Source organism: Eutrigla gurnardus (genome assembly GCF_963514095.1).
Source record: "Eutrigla gurnardus genome assembly, chromosome: 20".
Classification (NCBI taxonomy): Eukaryota; Metazoa; Chordata; class Actinopteri; order Perciformes; family Triglidae; genus Eutrigla; species Eutrigla gurnardus.
The window spans coordinates 14,893,321-14,905,772 of NC_139931.1; the positions used below are offsets into that span (position 1 = coordinate 14,893,321).

At 42.9% G+C, this 12,452-nt stretch overlaps 1 protein-coding gene across 2 annotated transcripts; it reads left to right on the plus strand.

The window, feature by feature from the left end:
• Positions 1 to 1,321: 1,321 nt before the first annotated feature.
• Positions 1,322 to 12,431, plus strand: LOC311031287 (caspase recruitment domain-containing protein 10). Of its 2 annotated transcripts, none has more exons than XM_084037500.1 (24): positions 1,322 to 1,455; positions 3,558 to 3,791; positions 4,444 to 4,581; positions 5,667 to 5,853; positions 6,105 to 6,243; positions 6,624 to 6,839; positions 6,941 to 7,060; positions 7,174 to 7,299; positions 7,391 to 7,570; positions 7,656 to 7,754; positions 8,144 to 8,180; positions 8,298 to 8,335; positions 8,437 to 8,525; positions 8,623 to 8,669; positions 8,817 to 8,937; positions 9,250 to 9,427; positions 9,590 to 9,713; positions 9,836 to 10,076; positions 10,271 to 10,337; positions 10,444 to 10,546; positions 10,689 to 10,847; positions 10,930 to 11,042; positions 11,238 to 11,353; positions 11,519 to 12,431. In XM_084037500.1, exons 1-24 carry the CDS (start codon positions 1,386 to 1,388, stop codon positions 11,724 to 11,726), a joined length of 3,150 nt encoding a protein of 1,049 aa, XP_083893626.1. In that variant the 5' UTR covers positions 1,322 to 1,385; the 3' UTR covers positions 11,727 to 12,431. The 2 variants fall into 2 exon arrangements, with proteins under 2 accessions (XP_083893626.1, XP_083893627.1); XM_084037501.1 differs by having other exon boundaries at positions 6,624 to 6,833.
• The last annotated feature ends 21 nt before the right edge of the window (positions 12,432 to 12,452 follow it).

Below are 12,452 nucleotides of genomic sequence, written 5' to 3' on the forward strand. Positions count from 1 at the left end.
GGGGTAACAAAATGTTAAGGTCAACCCAGTCTCATGCAGTGACTATTGTCAATGTTTTGTGAAATCATTATGTTATGTGTCGGGGACATGAATTGTGATTTGTTTTCGACAGCAGGAAAACAATGCCAACAGACAGTAAAGATCATTCTCCAAAATCTAACTGAGTGCTTTTGTTGCCGAAAACTAACTTCCCTTTATAGAATAATAAAAAGAAAACGTGGTGCTGGCCCAAATTATACTTCCAATTTAAATACATTTGTTTAGAAGGCCTGTAGTGCAAAGTCTGTAAGCTATTTATTTCTGCACAAGCATCCAGAGAGCGTACTCTTACTTCCTGTAGTGGATATGAGCGCATAATATTTCTGTCTAAATTAACCTACATTTTTATTCAGGGGGAGGCCCCAAGACAGAGAGCAGGCCAACATCCACAAGTCAAGAGAAAGACACATTTCACAGCACACAAATGAATTGTGCAACATAATCACCTCATTTCCTTCTCATTAAAGCATTGGACCTGTCAACTGCAACACTTGCTTCTACTTGTTTTAACCCTTACATCACCTCATGGTTTAATTTCCATGTTTAACCACTTATTAAACACTGCAAGTAATCGGGTCGACCCTTAATAACCATTAATAACCCCTAATCATCGCACTAATTTGCATTATACTCCTTTGTCAACGCTTGCCTATACTTGTTTTGACCGTTACGTCACTTCCTGGTTTCATATCCATGCTAAGCCCATGAAATACTAGTAGTCTCGACTCTAGATTTAATACCATAGGTCTCCAGTGAAACTGCGTGTCAGTGTGTTTATCAGTCAGCTTTACTTGGCACGGCTGGTGACTAAGCGGCTCTCCTCCAGGATAACAAAGTGCTCCAACACAGAGCTGTCTGCTGTAGATTTACACGGTGAGAGAGTGACTATACCGCTGAGTGACTCACATGTGACTGAGTCATATGATTTAGGAGTCACATTATAGGGAGACAACCCTTATCTGATGACAATGCTCACCGTTTCACAAACAGTCATGAGTTTGAGTCGTTTTCTTTAGTAATATTAAAGTCATCTGCGTCCTTGTGGGCGACACTCGTGGGTTGAAAGCGCCATCTAGCGCCGATGCGGACGCTACTATACGTTAAAGGCATCGCTTTCCACCGAACCTTCCCGATCAATTACAGAGGAACGCGCTCGGATGTGGTGTTTTTTTTAATCGCTGTTCCTGGCTGCTGATTGGCTGCTTGGGGTTGGCTGAGGGTGGAGGAGCCAAGGTGCGTAAAGGAGGACCTGCGAGCTCCGCTGCTCTCCGGTCAGATGGCGCCTACTGCTCTCTTACCTCACTGCTCAGTCTCACTCCGGAGTCCTGACGCGTCTCTGCACCTGAATGGGATGTAGAGGTCCTGAGTCATTTATTTCACCTCATCTTCAACAACAGATTCACGGAAACATGAGCGGTAAGTCAGCGTTTCAGATGTTTCAGTTAGTGCGCTGTTTAATATTTCTCTACGTGTTTGCAGCTGTTCTATCAGTCAGTAAGTTAAATCACTTCTGTGTTGTAGTCTGGTATATTATCAGTGATACGGTCTCAGGTCCGGTCTCTGTCAACAGAGTGAAATAGACAAATACTACTATAGATATAAAGTAGTCAGACTGAAAAGTGATATTTTTGATAGAAACGAATGATTTAAGATTCTTATCAGCAAATAACCCTTGTGTAGTTTTGTGTTATTATTTGCTTTTAATTATTTTTCCCTGAATGGAAAGCAGATCTTTATTTTGCAGTGCAGGTTATTTATTTATTTCTTTATTTATAACAGTTTTAACCTTAGTTTTACTTGAGGTGTATCCGTTTCTTTACTCAGAAAATATGATGATAGATAGAGGACGGTATTCCAATTTGGGTGAGTGTTTTCTCAAAAAGGAGGAGGAGTTCAGGGGAAATCACATGAGAACAAAGTCTCAGCAGATGTGTTTATGGGTAATGACAAAGATTCCAGAGCATCCAGACCTGCCTCAACCTGCCTGTTAGCTCAGATTGGTCTCACTCTCATCATTGGTACACTGACGGTAAATACTAGAGCCCGACCGATAAAGGATTTTGAAGGCCGATACCGATACAAACATTTGTTGATTTAAAAATCCGATATTGCGATATATCGGCTGACATATATATATAAATATATATATATATATATATATATATATATATATGGAGACAAATTCTGTGAAGTTCTATAAGGGTGTTTCATCCGTTTTTATTTTATTTTTAAAATATGCATTTATCGGTCATTATAAATGCCAATACCGATAGTTTGGAAAATGCCTAATATCGGTCGATAATATCGGCCCGCCGATGAATCCGTCGGGCTGTAGTAAATACTGCATTTTCGTGATTGAGGTTGTTTCTATACTTTATCAAGTTATCACAAATCTTTCACAATCACAATCACAATCTTTCTGATGAGCAGCCAAAACCCCCTCCAGCCTTTCAGGCTGGTTGAGCTGACAAAGACACTGGATCGCTCTGTGATTATATTGTTAAACCAACAGAAATGAGTGTGGTTGGTGATATAGTGTGCCTTGTTCTACAATTTCTCCCTGGATTTGGAAGGCCCCCCTTTATTACTGATAACAGAATCAACGTTTCAGCCGTTATTATCATTACATGAGGTAAGAGAGTAACTCAGCATCCCGTAGCTGTTTTGAACACACTTCTGCAGTGGCAGGATTATTCACTTTCTCTCATTGTGTCCTCACAGTGTAAAGTGAATGGGCTTGAGAAAGCTTTTGTCTGCGGTCCCCTGGTGTGTTTCTAGCTGTGTGAAATGAGTCACACCAGTATTTTCATTCCTGTGCTCTGAGACCCTGACCCATAAGGGTCCTCCCCGCTACACGTTATGAGCTCCTAACCACAGACTTTTTGCTCCACAGGAGTTAAACTGTTGCTGTTATGTTAACTCACACTGTGTATGAAATATAGGTTGTTGTTCATTCATCATGCGATGGCTTTCAGCTAATCAACGTGTCCTCCTTATATTAGATTTAACGCCATATCTGCTCTCTGTGGGGCAAATGGCTCCAAGTTCAATGTTCATCTGTCAGACTTACAGGGATTTAATCCCCCTCAGCATTCCTTGGGAGATTTCCAGTAAGGAGCTCCATCTCATTCCTTCACAATGCAACAAATAAACCCATTAATCCTTACGAATGACTTCTATTATTCAGTGTTTGACAAAGAAGCTCATGTAATACCTTTTTAATTAAGAGACACATTTCACAAAGGTGCCTCAGATGTTTACTTCTTAGGTCTTATCATTACACTGAAACGCAGACAGTCTGTGATTGTTTGGAAACCATAGTAGCAATGCTGCAACGACTCACTTGATGCCCGAGAGTTGCAGATAAGCGTTGTCAGGCGAAAACAAATTCTGTTGGATCTTTCTGTTCAGAGCTGAAGTGTGACGGTCAAAAGAGACTTGGTCCAAGATTTGTTTAAATGCACAACATTTCTGTCTTCTTGTATATTTACTTATTGTAAATGTTTGGTCTTTTGCAGGTGTCACAGAGGACGAGGACATAGCTCAGGAGGATGTCCATTCCCGTCCCTCCTGGTCGGAGGAGCGCTGTGAGGAGGTTTGGGATCGGGTGGAGGGCGTACGCCACAAGCTGACACGCATCCTCCACCCGGCCAAACTCACCCCGTACCTGCGCCAGTGCAAGGTCATCGATGAACAGGATGAAGACGAAGTGCTCAACTCCACGCAGTACCCACTGCGCATCAACAAGGCCGGTGAGAAGGGGAATATTTCATTTGAAAACATCAGTAAATCCACATCATAACACCAGCCATGCACCTCAAACAAAACCATCAGCTTTAATCATTTATATTCATTTGATATGACATAAAAGAGCATGCATATGTTACACATCAGCTAAAAAAAACGTTAAGTCTAAGATCATGAAACAGCAATATCAAAATGAATTGGTTCTTTTAGAAAACTCCCAAAGAATAAACATTATGTGTGAGTGATTGTGCAGCAAGTTGAGAAGAAGAGTAGAGATAAGGGTGAAGATAAGAGTTACAGTTACAGACGTAAGGAGAGAGTAAGATGAAAGACAAGGCTAAGTAAAGGGGACGGGACGGGGGAGTGAAAGAAGATAAAGATGAAGAGGAGCACCTGAGCACTGCTGTTTCCATGCCAGTGAGTGAGCTCATGCTATAGCCACTCATTCATCATGGTCATGTTTGAACTCTCTATGTAACTTCAGTGTAAATGACACTCACATCAAAGAGGTAGCATTTTGGAGGTTAGACTGCTTCACCTTTGATAGTTTAAAGCACCAAAATGAGATATATATTGATTGACATTGTGCCTGTGATAGTGATTAATTCCACATTACTACAGTTTTGCAGATTCTGTTTTTCCCTCTTTGTTGAGCAGGTCGTTTGCTGGACATTCTGCGCGGTCAGGGCCAGCGAGGTCTTCAAGCCTTCATGGAATCACTGGAGTTTTACCACCCAGACCAGTACACACAGCTGACCGGAGAACAGCCCACACAGCGATGCTCCCTCATACTGGGTAAGGCCAGGACTTCTCTGCATGTCCAAGATGGCAGAGGTGTGGACTCACCACATGTCACAGAGTTGAGTTTGACTTCAGGCTTGAAAAAACCCAACCAGAATACTTTCAAAGCATGTCAAAATTTCCTGTGAATAAGGACAGATAAGGAGAGGATAGAGAGAAAAGACAAGGAAATATTTAACTGTGGTATGAGAATGTTAGGAAGCAACTTTTGAATTAAAGGCACTAGACGTCCTCTGTGCTTTAGCTCTCAAGAGTTATTAGTTATTACTATATAGCACAGATTTTCACCATATTTTTAAAACATTATTAAAAATGTATTGAAAACACGTTGAAACAATGTCTAATCTAAAACTAGACATCTACTAAACTTTTACTTTTCTACCCAAATAACTCAAATTTAAACTAGAAATAAACATCTAATATACATCTATTAAACATTTTTTGGATGTTTACTTGCTCAGAGGGACTGTATTTAATCAGAAGTAGACAGTAAAATATATTATTTCAGGCTCAAAAAGGAAAGTTTAAGATTTAAGATCTCTCAAAAATGAACGTAGCCCTCCTTGTGTTGGCTGGACATCAACACATGGGAGGTTATGTAAAAAGGCTATTTACTGGTACATATTAAACACTACAGACATTCAAACTCTGAATGAGCTCACTGAGGTTTATAATTAAATGATACATGGGCAGCAAACAGACCTGATAACACGTTCAGAGCTGCACACGCCCAGTGTTATCTAGTAGATAAGTAGGCTACTGTCTGCAGAGCTGAACACATGGTTCTTTGTTATCGTGATGCTCAATGGCATCTAGAGGACTGGACGGCATATTAAACAAGCAGAATATAATGATTTTGGGATGGCTTGCATCAATGGTCTCAAAGACTAGAATGAGAACTTGAGAGAAAATCTCCTAAAAGTAGTTCTCTTGGTATATTTCAACTTCTGCAGCAGCTCCACTCTCACACATGAACACTTTCCACATAAAACCAGCCTCACTGACTCTCTATATGCGAGTTTACCCTCTCCGCTTCTTCTACCCGTGACCTATGACCTCCACCTGACTTTACTCCCCAGATGAGGAAGGTCCAGAGGGTTTGACCCAGTTTCTGCTTCTGGAGGTGCGAAAACTCAGAGAGCAGCTTCGAAACAGCCGCATGTGTGAGCGCCGCCTGTCTCAGCGCTGCCGGATGGCGGAGGATGAACGCGGCCGCGCCGAGCGCAAAGCTCAGGAGTTACGTCAGGGCAGACTGCAGCTAGAGAGGTTTGTCTCCCTTTTTTTTAACATTAACATTCTGCTATGATGAGGCTTTGAAAAGAAAATATTGCCCCAGAGAATGAGATTCACTAAATTCATGGGTAAGAGATGAGTCATGAGAAACTTCCCCTTACAGCTGAGCTGAGTCATTTCCAGGTAACTACTGATAATATGAAGATTTCCACATGAATCTATAATAAATCAATGACTGAGTACCTTTTAGAGAATGTGCTCAGCAGATGATTTGTGATCTCTAGGCTGCGTCAGGACTGGGAGTCAGGCAGTCGAGAGCTGGGCAAGCTGAAGGACAGGCACCTGGACCAGGCTGTGAAGTACTCCAGGGCCCTGGAGGAGCAAAGCAAGGCCTCCACCCGGGAGAGAGAACTACTGAGTCAGGTAGGTCGCTTGGGAGCATCATATGTAAACACAGAAAATGGTGAACTCCCTAATAATTGTCATCTTCCCGTCACAAGTCCACTGTTGCTCTAAACGTTAAGGTGCTTCATGTGGGCCAGGAGCTTTTATTAACAGTCTGCTCGCCAGAGATATCGTTTTTAGCAAAGCCATGTTGTATAGAGAGAGAAAGAAAAACAAGAAATGTTTTGTGTGATGGCACGATAAGGAAGCAATTAAAGCGCAGAAGTGAAAACTCTTAAGCTGGCACGCAGCTGCAACTTAGGAACCGTGTAGATATTATCAGCCTACCTTCAACCCTTCAACAGATTTCATAATATCAGGGTTTGTCTTCATGGCTGCATTGCTTGTTCTCCGTACAGGTAGAGGAGCTGAAGTCCAGGTTAACAGAGGCAGACCAACAAACGATCAAAACTCCAGGCAATGTCACGCCAGCAAGAAGAAACAGTCTTCTCTTTAATGGAATACATGGTTCTCCACCTAGTTTGCCAGAAAAGCCGCTGCACCGTACTGGAGTTCAGAAAGCTGAGAATACAGGAGCTCAGACGCAGGACTCAGTTCCTGCCACCGGAGTCAGAGTATGGTTTTTTTTTACTGTTTTTTTTTCTGACAAAGATCAAGCAATATCTCCGAAGATCTAAAGATGTTTTCCAAATGTGCTTTTTGTTGTTTAATGCAGGCTCTGATGGATATCCTACAGCAGGACCGCAGGGAGGCTGCAGAGCAGAGGCAGGAGCTCTGTGATGTCATTACCAGACTACAGAGGGAGCTACAGAGCACTGAGGAGGACTGGGACAAGGTGTCACAAATTATCTTTTTTCTGTGTTAAAAACACTGATGTAGTGCTAAAGTCGGTGTTAAACGTATGTTCTGCCTTTGAATAGAGGTTGTGATGGTGACATGTGTTCATAGATGGAGTCGCAGTGCGAGCAGCTACAGCTGAAGGTGAGAACTCTCCAGTTGGACTGGGAGACTGAACAGAAGAGGAGCGTGTCATACTTCAACCAGATTATGGAGCTGGAAAAGGAAAGAGACCAGGTCAGTATGGATGAAGCACCCCCGACTGGTCTGAACCGCTTTCACACCATGCAAACCTATTCTCTCTTTCTGGTTTTCATCTGTTCGCCAGGCTCTGCGTAGTCGGGACAGCCTGCAGTTGGAGTACACCGACTGTCTGCTGGATAAGAACCGTCTGCGTAAACGCATTGCTGAGCTGCAGGCCAACCTGGAGCAGCAGCAGAGGGAGCTGGAGAGAGAGAGGGAGAGGAGCCGGGAGCAGATGGAGCAGAGCAGCCCCGGTCTGCACTGTGTGAGTGTACAGCCAGTTAGGATTGCAGCACGGCCTTCCCACCGCAACCACAGCACATTTTATACAGTATTCCCTGTCTTCCCAGTCCCACCTGTCCCTGTGCAGTGAGGACCAGTGCTACGGCCTCTGCTGTTCCCTGGACCTGAGGCCCCAGGCCAATAGCACCCAGCCGCTTCTACGAAAGGTCAGGGCTGATTACCATGGCTATTATTTTACTCACATTCACAGTGACAGTAGAATCACCTTCACCCTAGTCATGATTTAAATAGAATTAGGAGGAATGTGGTCCTGTTAATGTGTCACTACTTCTTTGTGTACTGCAAAGAATCTTTTTCCCGCAACACAACTGTTCATTAGACCGCAGCAACATGTTTTCTCACGTTATCGGTACGCACGGCATGTAATTTGTGGACCACAAAGCAACATTTCTTCAGTGAGACAAGGATCATATCGTTGTCTATATTTTGAGATGCTGTAGTGCACTCTTATGCAACTCTTAGCTTGTTAGTACCGGTAAAATACCTCTGGAGCTGTGAGGTCATAGTATATTTACTCATCTTCTCTGTGCTACAGTCGCCCTCCAGTGGACAAGCCAATGAAAACTCTGAGGGTAAGTTGTGCGCGGTGACACCTGGAAGATGATGATGTTTTGCACAGAATACTTGTTAAGTGCTTTATTTACTTCATCTGCTGCATTTATTAAAATGTTCTTCCTGCTCCTGCCCAGATTCTCGCTCCAACTCAGAGGAGAATCTCTTCTCATCAGTGAGTACCACAGCTCTGCTCAATGAGCAGCACAGGAACCAAAGAACAAAAGAGAGAAGGAGTCAGAATCAGTGTATTTTAGTTTACCTCTCTGCCCTCAGGCAGAAGACAACGAGAAGGAAATAAATCGGCTCTCCACATTCCCCTTTCCTCCGTGTATGAATTCCATCCACCGACGATTCAATACAGAGTGAGTTCACATAGTGGTACATATTATCAGCCTGTTCTAACTCGGTTCTTCACCTTTATTTCATTTGATTAACATCCCTTTTTTCTGCACTTGATAGGTTTGACTTGGAGTCGTGGGGCAGTGATGAGAATGACAACATGACAGGTATATCAACAACCGGTCACTGTCGGAAAAGAAATAACTTCTTAATGATTGTCATCATCTTCATCATTTGGCATCGATTCTAGTTTTGGGTCCTTTGCATGTAGTACATTGTGAGGATAAGTGATGAGGCTCTGTGGGGGTTTTCAGGTGAGCACGGTGAATGTTCTTTGTGGGATTCCTGGAACTCTCTTCACTCTCATCTCTTCCCTCCTGACCTGGTCAACCTGCCTGCAGTCCCTTCACATCAACCCAATCCTAGCGTTCGCAGGTACGACATCACATCTGTCAATGAAAGCCACTAAAATATTCTGAAAGCACTGGCACAAGATATTCCATAACCTCCATAACCTCCATAACCAGTGTCACTCATAGACCGCTCGCAGCGACACATTCATAGATAGGAACAATGATTTATTTTACAAGAGTATGGTGTGAACATGATGTGGCTATATAATGAAATAAACACTTAGAGCACAGAACAAGCATTACATTTGACTTTTCGATTATATAAAGTCAATAGAGTAATGTTCATGTCACACCACATCCTTATTTAATGCTGCCCATCTTTTCCATCTCACAGGATACCCTCCCGCTCCCCGTCCTCCAGCCCCCCCATCTCACCAAGGAACGGCAAAGCCAGTCTAGCTGACGATATTACGATAGTGGGAGGGAACCAAACAGGGATCTTCGTCAGCCATGTGAGACCTGGTTCCCCAGCTGAACTATGTGGACTGAAGGAGGGCAGTGAGCTGCTGGAGGTGTGTGTGTGTGATTCAGTTAATGCTCATATATGCATTTTGTTGTGTACAAGTGTACATTACATTTCTGCAAATGTGTGATTTTTTTACGAGCTCTTTGGTTGCAAATCATACATGGAAAGGTTGGAACATAACATGCACATTTCCCTCCATGTTGTCCAGCTGGAGCGGGTTCTCTTCGGTGGGGGCAGTGTGCTGCTGGGCCAGTGCACTGCAGAGGTAGCCCACTTTTCTCTGCAGTGGTGGGCTGAGCCTGCAACACTCAAACATAAGAGCAACCCAGAGGGTGAGTCCATTTTTGTCAGAGATGTTATATAAAACGGTAATCCAGTATCCTGGAAACCTCTGTTCATTCGTGTCTCGGGGAGGTGAGACTCAGCTGTCCCCTCTTCTCTTTACTGTGCCCAGCATACTCCAAGCTGAGCTCCCAGCTCTCATCGCCTACATTTATGGGTGCTGACCACTTCTATGTGCGCATCAATCTCAACATGGAGCCTCATGGTGACCCGCCGTCCCTGGGTGTGTCCTGTGATGACATTATACACGTCACAGACACAAGATATAATGGCAAATACCATTGGCACTGTTCTCTGGTGGACCCGTGCACAGCCAAGCCCCTGCAGGCAGGAACCATGCCCAACTACAACAGGTACAACAGTTAGACCTTGATTTGACTGCTTTATTATTTTAGACAGCATTCTAATTCTGGTCATTGAGGATTTTCTTTTTTACAGCAGCTCTGAAAGACAAATATTATAGTATTTAAAAAGAAAGCTTGAAGCATCACATTTTAATTATGCAGAATTTAGGAGTGTAAATAACGATGAATAATTTACACCTCAGGGCACAACAGTTGTTACTTGTACGGCTACGAAAAATGGCCCTGAAGCAAAAGGACTTCAAGAGGAAGGTAAGCCTGCTCATATGGAGATGGCATGAACAGCAGGTTCAGTTATTACAGGACTTGTGACACACACCTATTAGATGTTAATGTTTCTCCATTTCCCTACATGCAGTTCTTAAAGAAAGCATCTGGACGTGTGCGACTGGTCAAAGCAGTGGACCCCAGTTTCCATGGGATTGGTTCCACGCAGCAGGTTCTTTACACACTTAGCAAACGTAAGAACCAGCCATAGTGTTCCCAGAATGCAACACAAAATCTGTGTGACACTTTTTTTTTTTTTTAAGTTTTATTCGACAATCTGACAAATGTGTGCCCTCTGCATTAATGTAGCGTGTTCACGTGTGCTTGTCCCGTCAGGTCACGAGGACCACTTGATCCCGTACAGTTTAGTGCAACCGGTGCAGGTTCAGGCTAAGCGGCCCGTCATCTTCTCCCCCTCTCTTCTCTCTCGCGGTCTCATAGAGAGGCTGCTGCAACCAGCAGAATCTGGCTTGAAGTTTGACATCTGTCCACCAGGTATGTGCACAGCACACACACAATGCCCCAAACTGGGCTAAGCTCAGTGAACAAACTCTTCGTTTGACCATCACTTTTGCAGAGCCCATCCAAGCTTCAGAAACACGAGACAAGAGAGTGTTCCTGTTGGATTCCTGTGGTCCAGAACCGGCTCTGGGAATACGGCTGCAGTCAATACAGGATGTCATCAGCCAGGTAATTAAAAATAAAAAACATCATTGTTGAAATCATTTCAAGGCACAAACATCCCAAGTCTCTCTCAAGGAAAAGTAAGGAGTGTTTGTGGGGAAAATTTATCCTAGCATCCTTTTATGGAAATAGCAGAGGTTGATACTTATAATAATGAATGCACATTATCATGTAATATCCAAATCTCCCTCTTTGTCTCAGGACAAGCACTGTCTCCTGGAGCTGGGGCTGCCCAGCGTTGAAGGCTTATTGAGACAGGGGATTTACCCTATTGTCATCCATATCCGCCCTAAGAACAAAAAGCGCAAGAAGCTGAGGTGAGTTTGCATTCGTGTGCTTTGCAAGTACAGTAAATGCAGTGCGACATTAAGTACACATCAGATCATAGCAACATGGTGGTACATCATTTCTAACACTACAGATATGCAAAAAGTGTATTTTCCTCTGACTTGCTGCATATGACACTCCAACTCTTGAAATAGGAAGTTTTTTCCAAGCTGTGGAGAGGACATCGTTATGGAGGAGGTGTGCCAGGCCGAGGAGCTACAGCTGGAGACTCTGCCCCTGCTCTACTACACCCTGGAGCCCAGCGCCTGGAGCTGCACCGATGAGCTGCTGGCAGCCATACGCAATGCCATCCACAGCCAACAGAGGGCAGTAGCATGGATTGAACTGGATAGGCTGCTATAGAAGAGAGACGTGCCTTAGTAGGCACAAACCAAACTACTAACTAGATTCTCCTGTCTTTGAATAACGAATCTGGCAGCTGCAGCAGGTACCAAACCATAGCCAGGTTTCTATAGAGAATTAACAATTTGATCTGATGGTCTCATACTATTCAAGTATTCATGTAATCTTAATTGTAAATAATCATCATCTTTATAGCCAAGCTGGACTTGCTACAATGAGAAAATAGGAAAAACATTTAAAAAAAAACAAAAACAGATTCAACTGGAATTATGCCATGAAACTTTTTTTCCCATGCAGTTTACTACACTGAAACGTTTGTTACTGTACTTTAAAATAAATGCTCAATGGGTCGATTTTAAAAATAATTGCTGTCACTGGTCATATAATTACATTGTGAGTGGAAATTTGAGCCGTGAGGACATGGAGTGTAGTGTAGGGTGTAAATCTGCTTATCTAAATTTTGTATTTGCAGTATGTGTCCTTTTTGTGCTTTAAGATGTAAAGCGATTATACAGTTCATACTTAAATGTATCAAACTGATATAACTGTAGTTATATGAACAAATGTTTTAATGAGACTATGTATGACTGAAAGTCAGCAAGTGCTGCATTTGTATTAACACTACACTGTACATCGGAGGCTGTAGTCCACTATGACCAAACTGTATTGTTTTGTACTGTGAAAGTGTTTTTTTATATATATATATAAAATAAATTTAAAAAATAA